Source organism: Populus trichocarpa, chromosome 4 (genome assembly GCF_000002775.5).
Source record: "Populus trichocarpa isolate Nisqually-1 chromosome 4, P.trichocarpa_v4.1, whole genome shotgun sequence".
NCBI classification, from domain to species: Eukaryota; Viridiplantae; Streptophyta; class Magnoliopsida; order Malpighiales; family Salicaceae; genus Populus; species Populus trichocarpa.
This window is the reverse complement of record NC_037288.2, coordinates 4,935,722-4,960,898: the sequence shown is the minus strand read 5'-3', so window position 1 is coordinate 4,960,898 and position 25,177 is coordinate 4,935,722. Positions and strand designations below refer to the sequence as shown.

Here is a 25,177-nt window from a genome sequence, read left to right as displayed (position 1 = left end):
ATTAACTCAATAAATAATTCAAGACCAAATACATGACAATCAAAATAATGAGGACTTAATTTTACCCAACAAACAAATAACAAGACTTCTATGTTCTTTCTTTCTTTCTTTTTTTGCAATGGCCAACACGTTTTTCTATGAGAGGAGAAAGGAAAGAGGAAGGGAAGAAAAAACTTGTGGCCAAAGCACAATCGCCGATATTTTGATAGCACATGCCTCACCACCGTAATGAGGACGGTGAGGCGCATCGAACGCCATCCGAACGACGGTGTTTGAAGTTGTTTTGGTGCCACACGCGTCTTTCGAAGGGTGTTAATGATGTCCAGCACGCGCTAACCACTTTTAAATTTAATATATATATTCAATTACACCTGACTCCACAGAATAACAGAAGTTCCCTTCATCCAAGCTAAGAAAGATTGTTTTTAGGAGCATTTAAGTAATTATATTATACAAAAAAAAATTGAAAAACTTGAAAAACCCCTTAACCTAAGGAAAAAGTTTTTTAATCTTTTGAAGTGTAATTTAGTAATTACATTATGTATCAAAAATATAAAAATACTGATAACCTTTCATTTCCTATAATAACTAATGGATCCTGTGGAAAAAACTTTACTACCTCTAAATCTAAGCTAAGTGAGTTTGTTCTTTAATGATAAAATAATAATTTTATTATGCGAATCGATGATGAAACGTGAGTGTGTACACAAAGAATCATTGAACTAATATATGACAGAAACCCTACTTGAAATCCTCTCCTAAGATATATTTCTCTTGGACCACTATTTACAACAATTTACTAACTCATAAATGAGAATCAACCTACAAAGGGATGGGATGAGCTCTGTTACATTCAAACCCCTTCTCTGCACTTAATTCACCAGAAACCTCTGCAACAACAAACGCCATCCTTGAAATGGTGAAAGCGATTAGAATCCCTCAAGACAATCTCCCTTCCTAATGTCTTGGAAATGAACTTTGCCATCTCATGACAGTCACCACATACTCTCAGGTTCTTTGATACCCGTATTGTTCTCGCAGGTGGCAAGTTCAATATTCCAAAAGCCATGGCTAATTTCTCACTATGCCCACAGAGAGCCGTTTCCTTCTGCAGGCTATCTGCGTTGATCAAAGCATATCTTGTTTTAGGAAAGTAACCTTCTTCCTTCATCTTTGATCTCAACCTCTTCAACAAAACCTCTATCTTTTTGGCTTGTGGGTGTGAACTATTTCCAGCAAGAAAGATGTGAACTTTGCTCTTGACTTCTATCCAACTGCAGCCTGGGTTCTTCTTTAAACCCCGCCGACCAATCTTTTGTCTCAGCTTTTTCACCTCTTCCCATTTCTCTGCCTCGGCATAGGTATTTGCTAAAAGTACATAGTATCCCGTGTTCTCTGGTTCAAGTTCAAAGACGTGTTCTGCAACTTTCTCAGCTAATTTGACATCATGGTGAATCCTACACCCGGAGAGCAGTGCTCCCCAGATTGTGGCATCAGGTTCAATTGGCATTGATTTTATGAATTTGTATGCCATGGCTAGTTTCCCACTGCGAGCTAAAAGATCCACTATACAAGCATAATGCTCCAGCTTTGGCTTGACATTGCATTCATCTTGCATAACGTTAAAGAATCTCCATCCTTCGTCAAGCAATCCAGAATGACTGCAAGCATACAGTATTGAAATGAAGGACACTTCATCAGGCTCAATACCAGCTTGCCTCATCTCATTAAAGGTAGTGATAGCATTGTTCCCAAATCCATGCATGCCATATCCAGCAATCATAACTGTCCATGTGATCAAATCCTTTGTAGGAATCATATCAAAGAGCAACCGTGCAAGAACCGGGACCCCACACTTCACATACATGTCAACAAGTGCGTTGGCAACCTGTTGATCAGAAAAAAATCCATTTCTCAATATATGACCATGAACCTCTTTGCCTCTATCTAGAGAAGCTAGGCTGGCACAAGCGGGAAGAATACATGCCAATGTCGTGCCATCAGGTTTCATTTCTAACACCATATCACCAAACAGACTAAGAGCTTCATTGGGTAGACTGTTTTTTGAGTAACCTCCGATCATGGTGTTCCATGAGATGATATCTTTTACAGGCATTTCTAAAAAAACTGAGTTAGCATCTTCCATGCTTCCACATTTTGCATACATATCCATGAGAGCATTGCACACAAATATATTTGATTGCATATCATTTTCCCTAATGTAATTGTGCACATCCTTGCCATTTTCCAGTGACCCATTACAAGCACAAGCATGAAGAACCGTTGTGATAGTAAAAATATCCGGGCTAACACCTTCCCTGTCCATTTCATGGAACAATCGAATAGCTTCATCAGAGAGACCTTCTCGAGCATAAGCTGCAATCAATGAAGTCCAAGTCACAACAGTTCTTACACTCATCAAGTCAAAAACTCGAATAGCACCATCCAAAACACCACATTTGGCATACATATCCAGTAATGTATTGCAAAAGGTAGTTTTCCAGTGAACACAGGCCTTCACTCCAGAACCATGAACTGCTCTACCCAATGAAACGTCACCACAATTTGCACAAGCTTGAAGAATACTGACCATTGTAGCCAAATCCATATCAACTCCCAAATATAGCATCTTTTTGAAAAGCTCAACTCCTTTCTCAGAAAAACCATTAGCCACATACCCACTAATCATTGAATTCCATGAAATAACATCTCTGTTACTCAATTCATCGAACAACTTACGGGCAACATCAACTCTCCTAATCTTCAAGTAAAAAGCAATGAGCGAATTAACAACAGCATTATAAGAACCCAAACCCAATTTCAACAAAAACCCATGAACCCATTTACCTTCCTTTACACTGCCTAAAGCTGCAAAACACTTCAATACACAAGAAACTGTATGAGAGTTGACTTCAACACCCAAATCCAACATCTGCCTAAATAAAGAGACACTCTCTTTAAAATCACCAATCTTTGTATACCCATTCATCATTAGATTCCAAAGAAAAACCTTCTCATTTCTTATCTTATCAAAAATCAGCCTCCCTTCTCTTAAATCCCCACAAGTTACATACATAAATACAAGTTTTGATCCTAAAACACTGTCAATTGAAATCCCACTAGAACAAATAAATGAATGAACTTTCTTGCCATCTTGTAAGGATTTAAGTTCTGCAGAAAGTTGCAATATTGAGCAACAAGTTCTTGACTCAATTTCTGTTTTTGGAGACATATAAAGCAGTTTTATTGCTTTATCAATATTTCCCATTTCACATACCTCATAGATTTTTGTGTTCCAATCAGTGATTTTGTTATCTTTGGATTGGGCTGGTGAGGCAAAGACGGATACTGTGTCATAAGAAAAGTGTAAATTTGGTGATAAAGGAGCAAACTTTGGATATGGTTTATTGGAAAAGAACACATATTTAGAGTGGAAAGAGTGTTTTCCTCTGCTTTTTTTGTTATTTAGAGGGAGAGAAAGTTTTGGTGGAAGGATTGTGGCCATTAAAATCATCATTTGAAGCAGAAGAAGGCGGGAAAGTTCTAGCTAGAAATAAACTAAAAAATGGGATTTGAAGTTTGAAGCTTTTAACGCAAAACAAAAAAAGCACAGCTTTTTCTAATCCATTTGGGCATGTGGATTGCACGTGCCAAAGAGACATGTGACCTAGCTAATTTTAGCCATCGAAAACAGCTACTCTACTCCCACAGGTCTTATATAAGAGAACCTGTGAATCTAATCCACTTTGCATATTCAGAGTCTCAAAGTTTGCCTGGAAAGGATGGTTTCTGCTGTTGTTTTCTATCCTCAAAACACTTTCTTTAACAAACCCTCTTGTGTTTCTTTCAGCAAGCAGCTCAAGTTGGGGTATCCTATTTACTCTCTCAAAGGTATTATCTCCTGAGCACCAATTTTTTTGGAAGTTTGACTCTTTATTTTTAATGGCACATTATTTAAGTTTTGGTGTGACAAAGTAGTTGATTTTATAAATAGATTAGATCTGCTGCATGCTAAATTGCTTTCTAAATTTCTGTCTTTTGTTTTTTTTTTCTTCGTCTTTTGTTATTGATGTGTGTTCATCATGTCATGAATTGAAAATGTTTAGATTCACTCACCATGAGCCAATATGTGATTGAGTCGTTGAGATTTATGTTAATAGGTGCAAAATGTGTCGCTGGTTTCCATCTCTAATGTCCGGGAGAATAAATCATTTTGTGTTGGTTAGCTTGGATTGTGTTTAAGCATTTGAGTTTCCCTCGTGAATTTGATGGCCCATCAAACTATTCATGGAATTTGAATGAAGGTGTCCGGCATTAGACTAGGTAGAGTGAAAAACTTTAGCTTAATATTTAATTAATACACCTGCTATGGTAATAACAGTAGTCATCACTAGATGCCATCAAGTCAAGGATTTTGCATCTTCCAACCCTTTACAATTTGGTACTCGTATGCTGCTTTCAGTGGTTCTTATTTTTGTTTGGTTGGTAGTCCACAAGTCCCCTCCGTGTTGAGACTGTCAACAGCACAAACCGCATCATCTTTGATATTCATTGCAACCCAGAAACATTTCATTGTCAGACAATGCTTAACTTCTTTGCTTGACTTTATTCCCTTGTCATTTCATTGACTTGTCAAGAACTTAGGCTTTCGATGCATGTGTTGGTTCTGGGCCAAATCATTTTGTGAGCTTCAAACTAAGAGCCCATTTTTTGATGCAGCTTGTTAAATTTGGCTGAGATTGCAGATGGGTCCTTGGCTTTTGCTTCACAGAATGGCGTGCTTCAATCTTCTGATAGAAAACTTCCCTTGTCATCTAACCAGGAGGAGATAATGGCCCTGTTCAGACGGATACAGTATTCAATCTCGAAGGGAGAGTCTACCGCCACTGAGAAGAAGAATGCTGGCAGGTCTGAGAAGTCCCCTACTGATTCAATTCTGGAAGTTCTTCTCCGTTCAAGGAAGCAAGCAAAAGGTAATCTAGATGGATATGCTTCTTTCAGTTCCAGAACAATGTTTGTTAGGAGATAAAATCATTTTACATGCCGTTTCTAGGAGGAATGTTCTTGAAGTTATAAGGTTTTTTCCTGCACAAGAATACTATCTATCTTATTAAAAAGAAAACCATTTCTCTTAACACACATTTGTTTTTTGTTTATATTGGAAACCCTTGTAAACATAACACAAATTTCCTTTCGTCGGGTTCATTCCCTTGTGGTGGTGAAGAAACTTTCGTTATTGTCTCCTTAACCACTTATCCCCTGGATGATTAGTATCATTACCAAATTTGCTCGATCACTCCTACCACAATGCATGTGGTTTGTTGACTCACTAAACATGTCTGATTTTTAGTTTCATGATTTATCGTAGACACAAATACAGTTACGGAAGGAAAGAATGTCCCAACACACAAACGAAGTGTGCCCAAGGTCCAGAAGATGCAAGCACGAAATGCCTTGGCGGATTTTAAGTTAACCAGACCACATTCTAATTTCACAAAGAAGTTTTCGATACCATCTCCATCAACGCCAGGAGAAAAGAATGCTGAGCTGAATAGTGAAGCATCAGAGGCCAAAGCCAGCGGCAGCATATCAGAGTTGCCAAGAGTAGAGGAAATGAAACTGACCGAGCTGAAGGAACTAGCAAAGTCCAGGGGAATAAAAGGTTACTCGAAGTTGAAGAAGGGTGAGCTTCTGGAATTTCTGAGGTCCTGAAAAATGAGAAGTGCTTGAGCCAGAAGACAGGCAATCTAGCTGCTGGAAACCAACGTACGTGGCAGCAAGAAACTTAAATTCCAAGAACATAGTGTTTTCTAAATGCAGTTCCTGTGTTATTTTTGGCCCAGATTTCTTGACATTGTTTTACTTTTCCGCCATTAAGGTTGTCTGGTTCTATACTTCAATTGAGTTCAGTGGTTTACATATGAAGCATATGCAGCATGGAAAACACTGATAAATTTGGATAAAATTTTTGCTTGCATCCATTGTCAATAGTCAACAGATTGCCTCCAAGAATACCACTGTCCCTTTTGGATCAATAAAGCCCAACGTCCCAGATTTCCCTACTATAGGATACGCACACAGACGAACAGTAGTACATTATAATTCAAGCAAGCAACACCCAGCTGGCTGCTAGCACAAATCAATTCTTTTGAAGAGACTGGCGACAGAATGTGCAGTCCAACCAGGTTGACAACAAAATTATTGGCATAAACTATGGTCAGACCCGCCACAAAGCCTTGGAATGGGAAAACTGGACGCATGATATCTGCACGGTCCAACTCCAATATATTAATAGCACAAACAGTTGAAACTAGAACAGAAAAAATCATTGAACTTAAGATTCTACCAGTTCAATTATCTCTAGATGAAAATTATAAGTTCAGGTACATAAACTCCTGGGACATGTTAAGTTTTTAAACTTACGTAGTGGGGAAAAGAACTAAGATCCACTATTCTGGGACATGTTAAGGATGATTCCTTCATGTTTGATCTGGAACCATTTCATTGCATCCTCCTTTGTATTCAACAGCACTTGGCTTGCGAGAGAGAATTGTGATAGAGTATTTAACTTGTAAAAGTGGGAGATATAATTATATAGATAACAATTCTGTCTTTTTTTTGAAAGAAATTAAGAGAGGCTCGTTCTCTCTCCTTGAAATTAGAGAAAATAAACGTATGGCCTTAAATTCATTCAAAGTTTTTTTTTTTAATTTCTTTTTTGGGGTGTGGTTATTAAGTACAATTATAATTAGGGATGGATTAATCAATTACTAGTATAGTAATATTAGTATAATTATAACCATACTAAACAAACAATAAAATAACTATTATTTTGAATAACCATGCACAATTACACTTTCGAAAAACTATTATTTATTGTTGCGGTCCAACCGTGTTTATCAGTGTTTTATCCAAATTTATAGTATTAGTAGGAGGAGGAGGAAAGCTAACGTAGAAGATTTATGAATTAGAAGTAAAAAACAAAACAAAACAAAAAAAAGGAGCTTAGATGCACTGGAAAGCTGACTTGATAGGCAAAAAGATTTATGAATTAGAAAGTATATAATTCACACGTGTTCTACTCAAACACTAGCCCGAGACCTGAGGCTAAAAGTTGGCACTTGGCAGCATACCTGACAGATGGGAAAAATGACTTCCTTTTGCCTTTTGAGCTCAAGGTATAAAAGAACTCTTTAGTCTTTATAGCGGCAGCTGAAAAGAACGGAGGGGGAGGGGGAGGGGGAGGGGGAGGGGGAATATTGACAGGAGAAAAAGCAACGAAATGTGGAATGTAGTAAAAAATTAAAAAAAAATAAAAAGAGCAAAACATGTGAGTTACACGCTTGTCCTATGAAAAGAGACATCACCCGCAAGCCTTTTTTTCTATATTAGAATTTTGTCCGCCCTTTATTTTTTATATATATATATTAAAAAAAAAAAAACATAAACTACGATGTATTATCTAAAACAGCAGATGATGTGTCTTCTAAAGCAACAAATGATGCACCATTTACTCACCTAGAATTTGGTGACCGAAGAATTTCTGAAAAGTCGAGGTATAAGTATTTTATATCAAAAGTTTATTTTTAACCTATTTTTCAGTTAAAAACATTCTAGATATCTAAATAAATTCATTTATGGCTTTAAATTACACAAAACTTTAGAGACTAAAATAAAAGATTCATCCATCCATAGTGAAAAAGGAGGCTGAATATTTCTTTTAAATTCAAATTCAATTCTTAAGGTTTAAATTGGTTTAAATCAATAAAATTTATCTACTCAACGTTTGAACTTATTCTTGATATCGCTAGAATCCTATTTCAAGCCAACAAAAATAAATTACCAAACTTAATCTCAAATCAACTTAATATGAAAGGATCAAATTGAGAAAAAAAAAAGCAGCTAAAACAAATCATAAGACTAAAAAAATAAAAATAAAATATTGTAGGTAACTATTGCAACCCACAACGGATTGTATATTCTTCTTATGTTGTATTTCCATTATTTTTTTAATATTTCTTCATGATATTTGGAGAGTTAGATGCGGAAATCAAGGAGAAAAGGATTAAAAAAAAAGGACAAAAATAAATTGTTGGAGTCACATCAAAGCACCTTCATCATCACGCATTATCAAGTAAGGAAACATAATCTAAGATGTTTCCAATGGTACCAAGAAAGTTCACGTTCGGAGCTCAATGGTTGCCACAATGTGACGGTCTTTCATACAGGTTAGCATGTGTATTCCACTCGCCAACTATCTTTTTGTTTTCTGTTCAATTTAGTCTCTGATTTGCTAAAAAGTAGACTACATATTTGTTTTAGTTTCAAATGCAATCTCTAAAGGTCCAATTATTTTAAATCAATAAAATCATATTTTATTTCGTCAAATTGAGCATTAAACAAGTGATATTTTTTTTCTTGACACCATAAAAAGCTCATATCAAGCCAATTGATACAAATCATCAAACTCAAACCCAAATTAATTCAATGTAAAAAAATTAAATTGAAAATAAATATCTAGTGACTTAAAAAAAAAAGAAACAAAAAATAAAAGACGAAACACTGAGCTAGTTTTACTCCACAATAAAACTATTTCTTTTTAATTAATTTAATTTAACGTTGTTTTAGCTATTTGTTATGTCCATCGTGTTGACTATTGAGAACAACGAATTTATTTCTGAGATTTGGGCGAGAATCTTGTCTCATATGTTGTTGTGGTTGCGAGAATCTTGTCTTATTTTGCATATGGCTGTGTGGTTTGTGCCTTTTTCCTTTCTTTTTCGGTCTTCCATTACATTCTCTGGTAAAGGGGGATTGAAAAGTAGTGGATTCTAGAGTACACGTTCCCTGCTGATGCTCCATTTGACGAGGCAAAACTCCAAGATCGCGGGAGAATGGAAGATTGCAAGAGATGCAATGGCAATATTGTAGCCCCTTTTCGAAGCTTTCTACACTAGTAGCTCAGTGATGTATGGCTGGAAAGTCTCCCATTTTCGAAGCTTTCTACACTAGTCAGCTTAGTGATGTATGGCTGGAAGAGTCTCAAGAGTTTACCCCAACAACTGGAGCATCTGGCATAAGAATCCCCAGCTATTCAGGGTCATTCGAAGGATCAAATGTACAAGTCCAATAACCCATGCAGAGATCCGCCAAACCAAAGCTCATGGGTGAAATCAAGGCATCGCTATGGCTTGGCACAAAAATAAGCTAAAGACACAAGCGACAGTTACCAAGCTAATGACCAAAACTTCCATGTTGTGAAGCGAGGTTCAAGGAAGAAGTAAAAGACAAGGAACACGCAAGCTGACTTTCCATTAATAAACAAATGTATATGAGAGCATTACAGTAACAATCTCCACAACATAGAACTTTGCTGTCTATGTAGCAACTTGGGAGATCTGGAACCTGAAATTTTCAGGCTAAATTATGAAGACCTAAAGAGTCTCCACAAGATCGTTCAATGAATATTCACATGGGGCAACTCCTAAGAGAAGGCATAAGAATGGCAATGGAATAAATTCTAAAACATTTTCACCCTAAAAAACCATGGAAGCACAAAAGCTATTACCAAGCATGCCAATAGGAAGTTACAGAAAGGCTGTCCCCGCCAACACCCTCCGCTGCTCTCTGATGAGAAACCAGTGCTCCTGATAAATCTCCTTTCCAGAAAAGGGTTCTCCCCAACACCTTTGATATTCATTGCTGTCTCTCCACATATTTCACAGATTCTGCATAAAGAAAATATGGAAGACATCTCAGAGAATTATGAAAAATAGAAGAAGAAAATAATCTCTGCTAGAAAGTCCCGAGAAACAGTGTAACACGGCATTAACTAAGAGAAGCAACCCCACTCAGAATATTGCTTGCAAGATTTTATACGAGGAAAATAATTTAAAATAAAGATTAAATGGCAAACTAGCATAGCCCTTACGAATAGTAAACACAAGAAGATAAAATAAGCCTGATCCAATCTCAACATCAATAAACATGTATACATATATAAGCATAATGTTCATACTAAAACTTGACTTTCCATGCTCGAAACATTTACCTGTTTCCTTTTAGCTTAAACCATGTTTCAGCACAATACACATGTGCAATGCCAAGATCATCTTTACATCCACAACCAATCTGAATTAGATCCATGGAGTTGGTTGTGGCAGTAGCAATTGCGTCAGTAGCTTCCAGCAACCCCTCAGAACTCAAGTGACAAATCCTACAAACCCTTTCTCCATCACAATTATCCTTAAAACCTCCTCCTCCTGTTCCACCGCCACCACCACTCGTCATATCAACCACACACGATGACTTCCCCACTTTGATCACTTTCTTCTCTGACTCGTCCATTGTCCCCTTACTTAACCTCATCTCATTGCCCCTGAGTTCCAATCTTTGGTTTCCTCCATTAATACCCGCATTCTCTTCAGGACCTATCGCGATCAGAGTCTCAAGCACAGCCCTAGAATTACTCGAATACCAACCTCTTCCTCGCTCAACTTGATTTAATACCTCACCATCTCCAAGCCCATGACGTGTTTCCTCATCTATCATTCCACATCTGAGCCCCAACTCCTCATTTTTTGCTCCCAAATCCTTATTTTCTCCATCAACACTTGAAGTCGCCCCTGAATTCATCACAATAACAGTCTCAAGTACAGCTCCATTAACCATATCAATTGTATTTGCGACCGTTCCTTCATTCATTGACTCTTCAATTCTTTTCCTATCACTTGTTCCCTGACTTGCCACTCTCTCACTGGATCCCAACCCCTCAATACTGGCATTCAAAACCCCAGTTTCCACCACAGCAGCCACTTTCTCTCCTGAATTTATTACCTTTAAAGTCTCTATGGCAACCCCATTATCCAAATTGCTTGAATTTCCACTCAAATCACTGGCATTGACAATCCTTCCCCGATACACTTGGTCCAAATTCCCAATAATTCCTTCGTTTCCTTGTGTGTCTTGATCCATTACTCATAACAAAATAATCTCCACCTCTCTAAATGATTTCCAACGAAAGCAAAATTCCTCAATTATGAACAGCCAAACTCAGATATCAACAAGAAGACAGCAGCACCTCTATTGGTAGCAAACAACAAACAAAAGAAAAAAACCTCACGACTCCAAAACCTCCAAAGAAACCAAAAATCTTCACAAAAAAAAAATAAAGATAACCCAAGAATTGAACAAGCTTAATAATGGTAAATATAACTGAAAGATAATAACTTGGTAAAGAAAACAGCGCCCAGATAGTTTACCTACTCCTTTCGATAACTTGAACTTTAATAAAACCTGCCGCCATGTCTCAACAAAAAAACGTTTACTTCCAGGTTCAACTGTAATTAAGTTGACAAAAGAGAGATCTATCTATCTTTAAAGCAAAGTTGTCTCATCAATTTAACTTAATCCTAATGCTGTCTCTATGGACAGCAGATTTTTATGTGTACAGTGTGGGGCAGGAGTTGTTGAGAGAGGGTGAAGAGCTTTGGTGGAAGAAAATAAATGGAGAGTGCATGGAAGCCGTTAATAAAGGTTAATTAAATTGAAATAATAATTAGTGATCACTTAATTAGGAATATAATTCTTGGTATTATGATTATTAGGATTTATTCATGAGCCGGGAGTTAATGTTGATAAGATCTTCTATTTTTTTTTATAGATGGTAAGTCTTAATTCATGCCTTGTTAGGGATTTTCCACAAAATTTGGTTAATTCAATAGTACTAGAGTAATTAATTGAGTATTTAACAGAGAGTTCTTGTTGTTTTTTAATTTCTTCTCTTTCGAATAAAATAAATAATATTGTTCTTCTGACTCCAGTTTTAACAATCCTCACACTTGTTTTAGGTCTAAGAGGGCATGAGGGGGTAAGATTTCCAGTGAATGGACCCTACGTAGTTAGCCTCAAATTAAGTTGAAATAATAAGTCACCTTTAAAACCAAAAAAATAATAATAGTTGTCAATTCATGGATAACTTAATTAAGAAGAATTTATTTTATATCTTAATTATACCGTCAAGTCAACTTTCTATATCAAGATTAATCCATTAATTAAACCGTTGTGTGTATCCGCTATAAATACCAGTAATTACTCACCTAAAAATACTAAAACTTATCCATGACGTCCAAGATTATGTAAGAAAGGAAAGAAAAATGGTCGGAATTGACCTCGGACGGTAGAAACTTATAATATACTTGTGACAAGAGAAAGAGACAAATGGTGGAGTGGGGTTGAATTTGAGGAAGGAAGAAGACGACACGTAAGGAATTATGTTATGTTTGAAGCTTATCTGAGTTTATATCCAACGTACGTAACGTCTTGAAGAAGAAAAGGAGGGGGGAGATGTTGTCTGTCCAATGCTTGCAATCCATGGTTTTCATGCAGAACCAAAAACTGAGGGATGAATCAGGAGATGTAAAAGCTTCGCATCTTCTTCTTCTTTTTTCTTTTTCTTTTTTTTCATCTTGACTTGCTTGCAGGAGGTGGTATCAGAGCATCACCCACAGGTTTCTTCCACGGAGAGCATGGAAAAAATTCCTTACGTCCCATTTGCCAGCCTCTCTCTTGGTCTTTTCGTTTATTTATTTATTGTTAAATAAAGCACTGAAATGCAGGAAAAGAATCGACAGTAAAAGGTCTCTCTCATTTGCTAGTGTAATATATATATATATATATATATATCATGAAATGAAAATGGAGGTTGGAAACACGTAATGAAATCGGTTGTTTAAAGTTTTTTTATTTTGGAATATATTAAAATAATATTTTTTTTATTTTTTAAAATTTATTTTTAATATTAACATATAAAAAAATTCAAAATTATAAAAAAATATTTTTAAACAAATAAAAATCAATTTTTTTGGGCCGGGCGAAATGGTTAATAAATTATTTTTAATACTCATGTTAGGGTTCATGCACCCGAATCAAGTCCCTCTTCGTGTCTAAAATGATAATGTATTGTAGGGTTTTTTTTTTTCATAAACTGTTCATGTGTCAGTATTTTTGCTATGGAAAAATGTTAGTCCTTGGGGAGTGGTTCGGCCAGCTGATCGACTTCATCTCAAGTTGCTCACTAGTGTGTGTTTCTTTTCTGAAATCCAAAACGTTACTAAATTTACTCTCCTTTTAACTACTCTGCAGTCCTCTTTATCACATGGAAGCCGGCCCTCTTTCTTGAAATTTGGATCCCCTCGTCAAAAGTAGGCGCAATTGAAGGACCAGAAAGTCCAAGGGCGGTGAGACCATAGAGGCAGAGGAGGGTGCTATCAGAACAAAAATGGAGATAGAGATCATTATCTATCTTAATACCACCTCTTACTATTTCCCTTTCAATGCTAGACTACAGGACTGGTGGCATTTGGACCCAGGGAATTTTCACAAAGTGCGTTTTCACTTCAGTACGTGAATCCTAACCGAACCCCAGCTTGAGCACAAACCACGCACAGATAATGATCAGACTCCCTTCTTCACCATAAGTAAAGGACAGTAGGCCGCCCCTACTGATTGGTGTCAGCCAGGTTGTACAAGTAACAGTCTTCAATTATGAGGAAAAGCCATGGGGCTAACAACAGAATATAGAGATGGCATGTGCAATGACAGCCACCCATTATCAAGCTGTATGGTAGGATTTAAGAGGAGGGAAGCAAGTTCTTGGTAACGATGGTCAATTATAAGTTGCATTTGCATGCCATGTGCGTTAATCCTAGAAGTACAAGCGGTGGATGAAAAGCATGTTAGCTGGGGGCTGGGGCTGCTCTAAATGAATATTAGAAGGCCCAGAAGACAAGGAGTATCTTGTCTGGAGTTTCTCTCAGTGATGATCAAGAATGCAGTTTTTCCACCACATGCAAGATTTAAGAACATTTTAGCATCCTTCTAAAGCAAACCAATCCCCACTGCAAAATGCAAAGAATAAAAGAGATTTTCTTGTGTGTAAAATGCTGTTCTACAAAATGCAAAAATCATTTACAGTTGAATTCAGAAAGGGAAAATTATACTATTTTCATACTAAATGAAAAATCATTTTACAGTTGATTTCAGAAAAGGCGAAACTATACCAGGTTATCGAGGTCCGGAAAGCTCCATTGCTTCAATGATGAAAGAAGATTCCTCATGAACATCGCTACAATGCCTTGAGCAATTGCATGCCCTTGCCTCACCAATACTAGTTGCACCTTGTGATTCCTCAATTGCAGGCTGCCCAACAATACCTTCTAGGACCTTCAAGACTTCTGACATTTTTGGCCGAAGGTTAGGATGTGACTGAGTACACTGCAGAGCCAAATCCACAGCTTTTTCCAGCTCGGACACATCAAAACATCCCTTCAGATCCCTATCCACTAGCACTTCCAACCTCTTCTCCTCATGCAAAGTTCTAACCTGTAAAATTCAGCCACCATTTACAATTTTGTATTTGGTGCAGCACATTAGGAGAGCATATGGTGGATTATAATTCAGTACAGAGGTTCCCTTTAAATAAATAATGTCTGGTTTCCAGTCACCAGAAAGCAATCATAAAACTAGAAGATACATGTTATGGTACTTCATAAGTAACCAGCATCAGTTCATAGCCACTGTAATCCTCCATACTTGAGAATTCATTAAGCAGGCATGAAAAACCCATTCCTGAACACGGCACTGACAATTATGGGCAATGCAGCTCAAGAATGAGTTGGTATAATTTCCTATAAATGCCACGAGAACAAGACATGCAAGTTATCTCTACACAATTTGTACAAGGGAGTTTAGAGTATTCAGATTTTGGCCATCATTTTTCAATTTCAAGTAACGAGGCCTTCCCCAGATAGATGCTACATATCAGAGAAATTATTCATTTGCGTCATGATTATGGTTAATCACACCGCAATCATGGATTCACAGGAATAGAAGTATCCATATAAATTTGGAAGATTGAGATGTTTGTAAATTGTAAACTCAGTGGTGGAGGACAATATAGAGAAATAACTTACCCAGTCAAGAATCATTCCCTTCTGAACCTGGCCATTTCCAGCATCTAATGCCTTTTGCCCTGTTATAAGTTCCAAAAGTAGTATGCCAAATCCAAAAACATCAGTTTTATCAGATGATTGCCCAGTTGAAAGATACTCGGGTGCAATGTGTCCTACAGTCCCCCGCACCGCAGTTGTCACATGTGAATCTCTAAGATCCAACAACTTAGCAAGACCAAAGTCCCCAACTACAGCTTCAAAACCTTCATCAAGTAAAATGTTCGCAGCTTTAACATCCCTGTGAATTATCTTTGGATTGCATTGTTCATGCAAGTATAGAAGTCCACGGGCAGCCCCAAGGGCAATGTGTATCCGTCTGTTCCAATCTAAAGAAGGTTTTTCTCGACAGGTCTCTGCAAAGGAGAATTGAACAAATAATGATGTAGCAGAACCAAATTCTTCACCTATAATTGGTTTTGTTTCGATTGAAGAAACAAAGAGAAATATAAAAACAATTTATTAAAGTAACAACCATGAAAAAGAGTTTGTTCATCAACCAATTACCAATACTATTCAACATATACTATTAAGAAACAGACACAAAATTCATTAAAGCAGATATCTTGTAAAAAGGATTTAAGAAAAATAAAAAGCTTCAAATATAACTAAAGAAAAGATTCAGCACGATTTTCTACTTGAAGTACTAAAATGTTAATGTTGGAGAGGGATAAGAAAGAGTATGTTAAGCAGGAAAAACAAAAAACAGTTTCTTCAGAGAACCAATAAGGACTTTAATGCTCAATATATTCCAACTGTTTAGTGCTGTAGATTTTAATGAGAAACAACCTCCATTTGCATTAGACCAGAGAATAATAAAAATCCTACTCGCCCAAATGAACTAATAGTAGAGTTTGAACAAGAAAAATGAGGCAAACCTCTCAGGCGGTCAGCAACACTGCCATTTGGCATGTAAGGATAAACAAGCAACCTCTCATCAGGTGTCATGCAGAAGCCATACAAACATAAGAGGTTTCTATGTAAAGCCAAGCCAATCATTTCCACTTCAGTTTGAAACTGCACTTCTCCAGTAAAATTTGGATCCTTCAGCCTTTTAACTGCAATGAAAGTTTTATTTGGGAGACATCCTTTGTAAACCACACCATATCCACCTTGCCCTAAGATATTTTTCGGACTAAAGTTGTTTGTAGCAATTTGTAGTTCACGGAAAGAAAATCTCTTCAAATGACCAATATCAAATTCATAATCTTGTTGCACTGCAAAATGCAATTATCACAATTAATCATATTGCTTTGCGTGATTTATTTCATTTGTGAAAATTAGATAAGCACTGAGTTTGGAAGTACCATATGATATGAAGAGTAGACGAGATCTATACCAATGCACCCAACAGACAAGCAGCATGACAGAAATCACAAAAGTGCAGCTGATGCCTATGGCAACAGAGAGCACCCACCGATGATGACTTCTGGCTTGCTCAGATGAAAGTGTCTCTGCAAGTAGGACATCAAGCATTTGTGGTCACATTGTTAAAGTGCATCTCTTTAAAAGAACTATTTAACCAGCTAAAAGTACATTTACCGTTCACTGGATTTGAGATACCCGTGCAATTTTGTGCATGTGAGGAAGTGCAAAGATATCTATTCCCAGCAATACTGCAATAAAAACATGCACACCATCAGATGGCTGCGAACAGAAATGATGGACACCACTGGTAAACATTAATGGGACTAGAAGTTATAAACTCCCATCCAACCACTTCTACAGATATTGATTTTTTTTTCCCTTCCACGAGAGATTATCTAACATTTTGATGAAAAGGGAACTGCAGTAGAAACTGAAACCTGCAATCTGCATCTCATTCTATTTAAAAACAACTTTACTTGACAATTGCAAGCATTTTGCAAGCTCAACGACATCAGATAACAACTCTTTAGAGTTTTTGCAAAGATCCAATAGATTGGATCAATGCTAGCCCAGAATAACCTGAGGTTCCTTAAAGCAAAGTAAATTACACTGGCCAAATATGAAGCATTTAAGAATCAAGGAGATAATTTTTTTTTAATAATCACAGTTCTAATAAAGATCTCACCTGTAACCTTTTGCTAATATTTTTGGAGTTGGACCACTAAGATTGTTAAATGATAAATCCCTGCCAAGCATATCGAAGTAAAGTTAACATTTACGTACACTATATGAGGTAATATTGTTGACATGTATGGACCACATACAAGAATGAAAGTCCAGTAAGATTGGCCACCAGTCTTGGAATCTGCCCAGTTAACTTGTTTTTACTGAGTCGCCTGGAAAAGTTTGCATGTTAAACTTTTACATAACACACAAATTATCAAAAGAAACATTAAAATAAAAAATCAACAGGAATTGAAATGCCATGTGTTGAGGTCAAGCAACTTACAAGTAACTTAGATGGGTCAGAAATCCCAAAGAGCTCGGAATACCACCAACGAACTGGTTACCTGAGAGGTCAAGAGTTTGAAGATCTGAGAGCTTTCCGATCTCTTCTGGAATGGGACCAGATAAATGATTGTTCTGTAATAACCTGCAAGCATAGCTCATGAAGATTAGCTAGGTAATGCAAGATACGATATCAAAACTTGAATCTGTTGCGTTTATGTCAAGTAACCGGAACAAAAAAGAACATCATCCTCGACAGAGCATCAGCAAATTCAAAAGAATAGCATGGTTTTACAATACCAAGGCTCATAAGTTATTACAAACAGAAACGGTTTTCAAATTTCCTACGTGGACTTCTTAACTGGAAAATTGAGTTAGTCCTGTTTGTCATAATAATCATAACAGCAACATTTCATTAGCCATGAGACTAGCCAATAATTAGCTTATACTCCAAGAAAAGAACAAAAAAAACACACGCACACACGCACACTCACAGAAACAAACAATTAATAGCAGAAGAATTCATGTACAAATCAAGTGAAGAACTCAGAGAAAGAAAGTAACAGCGGCTCACATTGTTCTTAGGTGACTCAAATTCGCGATACTAGGCGAAAGAGTTCCTGATAATCTTGCACTTGCCATTTCCCTAGCAGCAACAATATCCAGAATAAAAGATTAAAAAATATGAAGATTTATTACTATACAAAAAGAAGTTCCTCACTTACAGGGAGAAGACGAAGCCTTCAGGAGAGCAACCGACCATATTCCAAGTGCAAGGATCAACAGAGTTCAAATCCCAACCGTTCATAACACCGGACTCATCTCTCATTTCTTTCTTCACAGCCATCAATGCGGCCACTGAATCCACAAACCAACCAAGTAAGCAAAAAGAAAGAAACGAAACACAAACCAACAGTAATTAACAAATCACATGGTTGTGTAATGCAAGATCATTTTGAATATAGAGTTTGAAAGTCATACCCTCATAGTTAACACCCTTTGGAGAAAGAAGACTACCAGTTGCTTGAGCAAAATGGACCCAAAAGACTGCTAAAAAGATGTGGAACAAAATGGCCGCCATTACTTCCTGTCCCGATGAGAAAGCCAACTTTTGTTTCTGACAGGAGTGTAGCAAAAGAGCAGATAATAGGACTAATTGGATTTGGATGTTGTCTCGATGTCCTCAAGACAAACGCCCCACCTGCAAACTTACTATGACTATATTGAATCTTTCTAATTACCTAGGAAACACGTAAAAATAAATTCACTTACAAACTAAACCATGAAAAAAGAAAAATACTGCTACAATAACATAGAAACGTGTTTTTTTTTTTTTTTATTCAGTTTGATGGAAGATCGAGAGAGAGAGAGAGTAGAAGAATGGCTCTGATAGCGTTTGGCATCCTCGAGATTCGGGCATAACATGCATGGTCCCCTTGTCTCCATTTTCCTACTATACATACTAGTAGTTGAGTCATGGCCGTAGTAGACATTTACTTTGACCCATTAAATTGAATCAACGGCTCAGATTAAGCTACTTCAAATTCTTTTTGAGTTTATGATCTCGGAGCAAACCCTCCTAGCGCGAAAAAACATGTACTTGGAGTTGTGTCGGCGGCAAGTTTGAAAGCCGTATTTTAGCAAAGATGAGCTTGAAACAATTTTGTGTGGTTCAATGTTTTTTATATTCTGATATAAAAATAAAAAATTTAAGAAAAAATTATTTGTATATATTTTATATTTTTAATTAAAAATATTTTTGCACCGAGAGATAATCCCAAGTTCCATAATCCCATCTCTACCACATTGCCCGTATATTTTACCATAAACACAACCCTGCGTCTTCAGCTGACAACAAACTTTATCAGAAAGGGAGACACCGTTGAACTCCATGGAATCATCATCAGAGGACAGGGAGAGACCAGTGAAGTTACTTATAAACCATACAGGCACTAAAATGCTTGTGCAAGATTTGGAACTGCTATCGGCTACAGGGCTACAGCCATTATTTGGTGGTTGATGACCAGTAACTCACCTCTCTAAGTCTAAACTATCTTAAGCAATCTTCACATATTATCAAACCCATAATTTTCCTGTGCATCTCAGGTTCTTGCAGCTGGGACATCAAAAGCTAGAACATGCTGAGGATTAGATTTGCAAGACTAATAAACTAAACTTGGGCTCAAACAAAGAGGAACATTTGATGTACACAAACATAGCAAATATTAAACAGATGGTGAACGAAAACCCTGAAGTCGAAATACAAGGAAGGAACAAGTACGTTTACTACAAGAGAACGCAATAGCATTACTTTTGCACATAAAGCGAGTGATGACAATTGTCTGCAATTAATTCAAGTCAGCCACCACAAATCAACAAAAACTAATAGGAAACAACACGGGCAAGTAAAAACAAACCCCCCACATCCAACACCAGGGCCCACCCCTTTTCTTTGGGCCGTTATATTAGGGGCCTTCTTCCTAGCTATATGGATGAACACTTCTCCACCTTTTACCTCTTGCTAGCAGCTATCTGATAAGTGCACCTCAGGCTATCTTACTATCAAACATGTACATAAACAAAAAGGGTTTTGACAAAAGGGGGATGGGATTGGGAGAAAAACGTGGGAGAAGAAAACATGAAGAAAGCACAGCTATCCAGCCGCCTGATCCATATGCATCCTGGTAGAGAGAGAATTGTTGCCGGTCAGACCTCACGATGAAATAACTGCCAGGTGTATCACAGAAATAACTGCTAGATATCAATCCCATACCACTTAACTTGCTTATGTCCCAGCCAGGTGCATAAAATTTAGACCCATTTGTCGTTTCACATGTTCCGGTATCAACTTATTAACAAGCTCAGGAGAAGCCCCATTTAACTGTAAAGAAACAAACAATAACACAGAGTGAACAAATAGAATTACCTTGGCCAGTTGCATACCAAATAATTGGATAACAAAATTGCAATAAAATAACAAGAGCAACAAAGAAATTGCCCAACTAAAAACATAGTCCATCTTATGTTTGAATGCTTGCATTTTGTTTTTCTAAAAGGTCAAAGATGAAAAAACAATCAGAATTAGAAAGTTGACATACTTCCTGTTTAAAGTTGAAGAGAGATGGTAAAGGGCGGCCATTTGGCAGGCGAGCATTGGGTTCTCGGAGTTCATCAAAGAAAGGGTGTGCGCATGCTTCCAACTGTGATAAAAAAGTAAATTGTCAGATTTCAATGCGCAAACATGCATCTCAAGTAGCAAAAAAGAAAGTAACATCAAGATTTGTTTTTCTTCAAAAAATAAATAATGATGGCCATTTACTGCCTTTATATAAAAAGAAAGTAACAACAAGGTCGTGGAGTTGCCACTTGACATGAATCTTGCACATCAACACACAAGGGAGAGAGCAAGGTTGAAACTACATAAAGACAGAAAAAAGAATAAGAACTTGCACTCACCGCCGTGCAGCGAAGACTTGGTGAGTATTGCAGCAGCCGCGATGCAAGATCAATTGCCTCTGGAGGCATCCTCTTGTGGAAAACCTAAATAGATGAACAACTAAATGAAACTCTAATATAAATCAAATTGTACCAAGACATAAGATTATGGTACTTGAATGATCAACAATTGTTTCCTTGTGGATCTCAACATGCACAAACAACAAAATATAATAATTCATAATAGTTTAGCTGCAGGAAAAAGAAAGACACCTCAAAGTCATTCATGAAAAGGAACTAAAAGCATACCTTGTGCCATGGGTGTGCCTTTATCTGTGGAAACCTAAAATCAGTATAATTTGGGTTCATACATCGAATTTCTTCTCTTGTTGGAGTGCCAAGAACCTGTAAAACAGTGAGTAAGATGTTGGTTCATGGTCATGTGAATTGCATTATTAAAAGCATCAATAAGCAACACGTACCTTAATAATATCTACAAGCTGGTCCACTGCATTTTCTCCTGGAAATAGTGGCTGTAAAAATATTCAAATGGCCAGCAGTCAACTACAAATTACCATTTGGAATACTGTCAAAAGAGCAGTCTTAAAATGCAATAAAACGAACTGCTAACCTGGCCAAGGAGCAGCTCGGCAAGGACACAACCAGCAGACCATATGTCGATTGATGTTGTATATTCTGTGGCACCAAATATAAGTTCTGGAGCCCGGTAGAATCGGGAACATATGTATGATATGTTAGCTTCACCTTTGACCTATTCACAGGGAACTTTGATTGTCAATGTATGGAACATTGTATATAAAGAATGAGAAGCAATAAAATCAGATCATATCACACTGGCACTGAAAGCTTTCAAGTAAACAAGGGCTTCAACTTTAGTAGTCACTCAATTATTATTAGCATCTAAGGGCTTCAACTTTAGTAGTCACTCAATTATTATTAGCATCTATAACCAGTACTTGCAGAACTAGATGAGCAGATAAAGTGGAGCTTAAATTTGGTCCACCAAACCAAACAAGTTCCTCAACCCGGCCATGAAAGAGATGTAAGTCACATGATAAATTTTTTCATTTGATAAAACAATTTACAGGTTTCAAATTCTGAGAGATAGAGATATGAAGACATTTAGAATAAGGATTTGCACAGCAATACTAAGACCACCTTGACATCATACTCTGAATACTCAAGAAACTCATCTGCAACAACTATTACTTGCATACAGATATACTGGATTATTGAAAATTGGTAGCCCTAAAATTGAAAGGAACAATATGATAAGAATACATTGAAAATCTGACACTCGATCAGATCAACTGTATGATATTATACACTGATTACCAAAAAAAACTAATCAAACAAGGATGCATAAAGCATTACATCAATGTTGCGGGACATTCATTTTCAAAGTTGTACACATTTCATGGAAACAGAAGGCACGTGAATTAATTGCAATGACATCCCTTTTGGTTAAGAACCAGGACAATATCCCAAAGACAGGCTACAAACTATCCTGCAACTTAAGTGTAGTCACACAAAGCAAATATGAGGAATCGCAAACTAGAAGAAAGTCAGCATACCAGCACTTTTGCACTTCCAAAATCGCAAAGCTTAACCTGGTGAGTAAGTGGATCAACCTGCAGACAGCCAAGAATGCCTTCAGATAACAGCTACCATCTTTAAACATGCATTTATAGTAAGGAAGCATACCAAAAGATTTTGTGGCTTTAAATCCCGATGGCAAACTCCAGGAACAGCATGGATATAAGCCAGGCCCCTGAAAATCTGGAAAACAAGAAAGTCCTGTAATTAATACCACAAGGCTTATAATAAGGCAACAAATCAACTTCAGATGCACGTGGCATGCAATACCTGGTACATGTAAAGTTTCACATAAATAAGCGGCATTGTTTGTTTTGCATTGCTATAATGCTTCAAAACACGATACATGCTCTCAGGAACATACTCCATGACCAAGTTAAGAAAGAGTTCATTGTTATTTGTCGTGGAAAAGAAACAGTGCTTCAGGGAAATAACATTAGGATGATCCATCACTCGCATTAGCTGCAATTCTCGATTCTTATATCTTCTGTCCTGCAAAACCTTCTTTATCGCTACAGTCTCCCCGGTTTCCAAACATTTTGCCTACAAAAAAGAGAGAGATCAAATGACCCTGGTCACACAACTCTTTCTTAATCGTCAATTCCTTCAACAGAGAACACATTTGCATACCTGGAAGACTACACCAAATGACCCTGTTCCCACAACTCGCTCTGCCATGTAACTGATGGTCTACAAGAAACCAAAACATCAACGAAATTAATCTGACCATCAGCAAACTAAATCTCCAAAAATTTGCTTGAAAATCATATATTGATTCTCAACACCCTATGATAACTACAGAAAAAGAGTGAACCCTTGACAAAACAGAAACAGAAACAAAAAGGTATTCAACAAAAAAAAAAGTTACCTGCTTGGGCTCTCCATTTTTACCCCCAATTGTAGTCGAAATTATATGCCCGGTGACCGGATCATTCCCATCAGCAACACGGGTGGTCATTTCCTACGAAACACACGGACATCAGTGATCTTAGATCTATATAATAACTGTAATCACGCTTTATAAAAGAAAAAAAAAATTGGTTAGCTAGAGAAAAAAGAGAGAGAGAGATCTTAGATCATGATGATGAAGGAAAATAAATCAAAATTACAAATTTTATGGTATGAACTCACCATCTAGATCTATTCTAGCAGAACTATTTCTACCAATCAAAGAAGCTAAAAGCTAATTTCCAAAAAAAAAAGGCTTTATAGCTATAAAAATGCAGGGAAATAAAGAAAGCCCAGATCTTAAAAATACACCCTAATGCAAAAGAAGATTTGCTTGGATGCTGAGAATAAAAAAGAAAAAAAAAATTGTAAACATTTTTTTTAAAAAAAAAAGCATCTAACCTTCTTGCAATTAGTTACTTCTTACCTTCTAAGACCCAAAATTAGAAAAACAAAAACACAAGACAAAGCCAACTCTCTCATGTCTGATTTTCCCGAGGAAAATGCAAGGATTTCAACATAAATTTAAAAAAGTGAGAAAAAGAGAGAAATTACCTTATCTTCAGCCATGTGTAAGAGAAAAGGAAAGAAAGCTGATGCTGATTAAGTTTGTATTTGCTTCAGAAATTAGTAAAGAGAGATCATGTTAAGGCAATAATAGAGATGGCCAAAAAAGGAAGAAGAAGACGACCCAACAAAACAAAACACAGAGGATGAGAGAGGGGGTGTCAAATTAGACAGAGAGAGAGAAAGACAACATCAACAACAATTACAACAACAACAAGCCCATGTGATTCCAGCCCCTCTCTCTCTCTTCCTCTCTCCCTCTTTCTTTTTCTTTTTGTCAATTCTTTTCTTTTCTTTTTTCTCTTGTTTTGGTGTCCCTCTCTCTCTCTGTCTGTCTGTCTGTCTATCTATCTACTTTCCGTTCTCTTCGCTTTTCTTTTAACCTCTGGTTTTAAGAGAATTACGATAATGGGATTTGAACCTTGTTTTGTTGACAACGTCACAATTATTGGACGGCTGCTTGGACCTCAGTGTCCGCCCCCTGTTTCTTCCTTCCCGTTACCGTTAAATCCTAAAAAGAAAAGAGAGCAGTCTCTCTGTTTCTTTTCTTCTGCCCGTTGAAAAGGAAATATTCCTATCAGATCAAATTTTACTTGTGCTTTTACGTCTGTGAGATTCAACTTTTATTTGTTTAGTATTAATATATATTGAGTTTATAAATTAATATTTCAATTTATATTTATTAACTTTTTGATGAATTTGAGATTACTCGCTATTAGAAAAAATAATTAAATTATCTTTAAATTTATGTTTGATATTACGTTTTAAATTTAAAAAAATTTATTTAAAATTAATTTTTTTATATTTTTAGATTATTTTAATGTTCTAATATTAAAAATAATTTAAAAAAATATTATTTTAATACAAATCCAATTAAAAAACATATTAAAAAGCAACATAAACACACTCTAATATTGTATCCTTTCCATTTTTCAAATGATAAAAGATTAGTTTCTCACTTCATCAATTCAATTGGAGATTGGAATGAACAAACTTCAACTATGAGTGGACATATTTTATGCGAGGATAATTTTCCTAAAACTTAATTAGCTTGATAATGTCTTGATGTTACGACAAATAATAAAGTAAAACATGAAGCAAATCTTTACATATACATCTAATTTACAAGAAGCTGTATGTTTAATTTATTTCTGCATGTTGCGAATCAACTTATATGTTGAAAATTAGTTTATTGTATATTTAATGACTTCATAATTGTTTTTTTA

The 25,177-nt window shown here is 36.5% G+C and overlaps 5 protein-coding genes across 9 annotated transcripts; 1 reads left to right on the top strand and 4 right to left on the bottom strand.

Moving 5' to 3' along the window:
• Positions 1-641: 641 nt before the first annotated feature.
• On the bottom strand, positions 642-3,683 carry LOC7470200 (pentatricopeptide repeat-containing protein DOT4, chloroplastic). Its single transcript, XM_002305697.4, has one exon. The coding sequence runs from the start codon at positions 3,515-3,517 to the stop codon at positions 878-880; it is 2,640 nt and encodes an 879-aa protein (XP_002305733.4). The 5' UTR covers positions 3,518-3,683; the 3' UTR covers positions 642-877.
• A 17-nt stretch (positions 3,684-3,700) lies between these two features.
• LOC7476328 (uncharacterized) lies at positions 3,701-5,921 on the top strand. The gene is made up of 3 exons (XM_002305026.4): positions 3,701-3,891; positions 4,746-4,973; positions 5,369-5,921. The coding sequence occupies exons 1-3, from the start codon at positions 3,783-3,785 to the stop codon at positions 5,710-5,712; spliced, it is 681 nt and encodes a 226-aa protein (XP_002305062.1). The 5' UTR covers positions 3,701-3,782; the 3' UTR covers positions 5,713-5,921.
• Positions 5,922-9,286: 3,365 nt separating this feature from the next.
• LOC7470201 (uncharacterized) lies at positions 9,287-10,974 on the bottom strand. Its single transcript, XM_024600215.2, has 2 exons — positions 10,052-10,974; positions 9,287-9,728 (listed from the first exon to the last, which is right to left on the bottom strand). The coding sequence occupies exons 1-2, from the start codon at positions 10,972-10,974 to the stop codon at positions 9,521-9,523; spliced, it is 1,131 nt and encodes a 376-aa protein (XP_024455983.2). The 3' UTR covers positions 9,287-9,520.
• On the bottom strand, positions 10,816-19,528 carry LOC7476329 (probable LRR receptor-like serine/threonine-protein kinase At5g45780). Of its 3 annotated transcripts, none has more exons than XM_052451895.1 (12): positions 18,366-19,528; positions 18,110-18,242; positions 17,959-18,030; positions 17,386-17,529; positions 17,201-17,272; positions 17,062-17,121; positions 16,551-16,624; positions 16,316-16,462; positions 15,887-16,225; positions 14,973-15,364; positions 14,061-14,382; positions 10,816-11,002 (listed from the first exon to the last, which is right to left on the bottom strand). In XM_052451895.1, exons 1-11 carry the CDS (start codon positions 18,463-18,465, stop codon positions 14,065-14,067), a joined length of 1,851 nt encoding a protein of 616 aa, XP_052307855.1. In that variant the 5' UTR covers positions 18,466-19,528; the 3' UTR covers positions 10,816-11,002; positions 14,061-14,064. The 3 variants fall into 3 exon arrangements, with proteins under 3 accessions (XP_052307855.1, XP_024455169.2, XP_052307854.1); XM_024599401.2 differs by lacking the exon at positions 10,816-11,002 and adding an exon at positions 12,920-13,705; XM_052451894.1 differs by lacking the exon at positions 10,816-11,002 and adding an exon at positions 13,712-13,898.
• A 138-nt stretch (positions 19,529-19,666) lies between these two features.
• LOC7476330 (shaggy-related protein kinase eta) lies at positions 19,667-24,291 on the bottom strand. Of its 3 annotated transcripts, none has more exons than XM_006384003.3 (13): positions 23,940-24,291; positions 23,305-23,397; positions 23,067-23,126; positions 22,707-22,979; positions 22,545-22,619; positions 22,415-22,471; positions 21,451-21,591; positions 21,302-21,352; positions 21,129-21,224; positions 20,841-20,924; positions 20,483-20,584; positions 20,158-20,265; positions 19,667-20,065 (listed from the first exon to the last, which is right to left on the bottom strand). In XM_006384003.3, the coding sequence occupies exons 1-12, from the start codon at positions 23,952-23,954 to the stop codon at positions 20,170-20,172; spliced, it is 1,143 nt and encodes a 380-aa protein (XP_006384065.1). In that variant the 5' UTR covers positions 23,955-24,291; the 3' UTR covers positions 19,667-20,065; positions 20,158-20,169. The 3 variants fall into 3 exon arrangements, with proteins under 3 accessions (XP_006384065.1, XP_006384066.1, XP_052307859.1); XM_006384004.3 differs by having other exon boundaries at positions 20,166-20,265; XM_052451899.1 differs by having other exon boundaries at positions 19,667-20,265.
• Positions 24,292-25,177: the final 886 nt, after the last annotated feature.

Coding starts and splice junctions, on each gene's coding strand:
- LOC7470200 (XM_002305697.4), bottom strand. CDS start 3,517: ATGATGATTTTAATGGCCACAATCCTTCCACCAAAACTTTCTCTCCCT.
- LOC7470201 (XM_024600215.2), bottom strand. CDS start 10,974: ATGGATCAAGACACACAAGGAAACGAAGGAATTATTGGGAATTTGGAC. Junction 9,729..10,051: donor TTTAAGCTAAAAGGAAACAG/GTAAATGTTTCG, acceptor TTCTTTATGCAG/AATCTGTGAAATATGTGGAG.
- LOC7476328 (XM_002305026.4), top strand. CDS start 3,783: ATGGTTTCTGCTGTTGTTTTCTATCCTCAAAACACTTTCTTTAACAAA. Junction 3,892..4,745: donor TCCTATTTACTCTCTCAAAG/GTATTATCTCCT, acceptor CTGAGATTGCAG/ATGGGTCCTTGGCTTTTGCT. Junction 4,974..5,368: donor TTCAAGGAAGCAAGCAAAAG/GTAATCTAGATG, acceptor GATTTATCGTAG/ACACAAATACAGTTACGGAA.
- LOC7476330 (XM_052451899.1), bottom strand. Junction 22,472..22,544: donor TAAAGCCACAAAATCTTTTG/GTATGCTTCCTT, acceptor GGCTGTCTGCAG/GTTGATCCACTTACTCACCA. Junction 21,592..22,414: donor TTGGAAGTGCAAAAGTGCTG/GTATGCTGACTT, acceptor CCCTGTGAATAG/GTCAAAGGTGAAGCTAACAT.
- LOC7476329 (XM_052451895.1), bottom strand. CDS start 18,465: ATGGCGGCCATTTTGTTCCACATCTTTTTAGCAGTCTTTTGGGTCCAT. Junction 17,273..17,385: donor CTGACCCATCTAAGTTACTT/GTAAGTTGCTTG, acceptor AAACTTTTCCAG/GCGACTCAGTAAAAACAAGT. Junction 16,463..16,550: donor TATCTCAAATCCAGTGAACG/GTAAATGTACTT, acceptor TCCTACTTGCAG/AGACACTTTCATCTGAGCAA.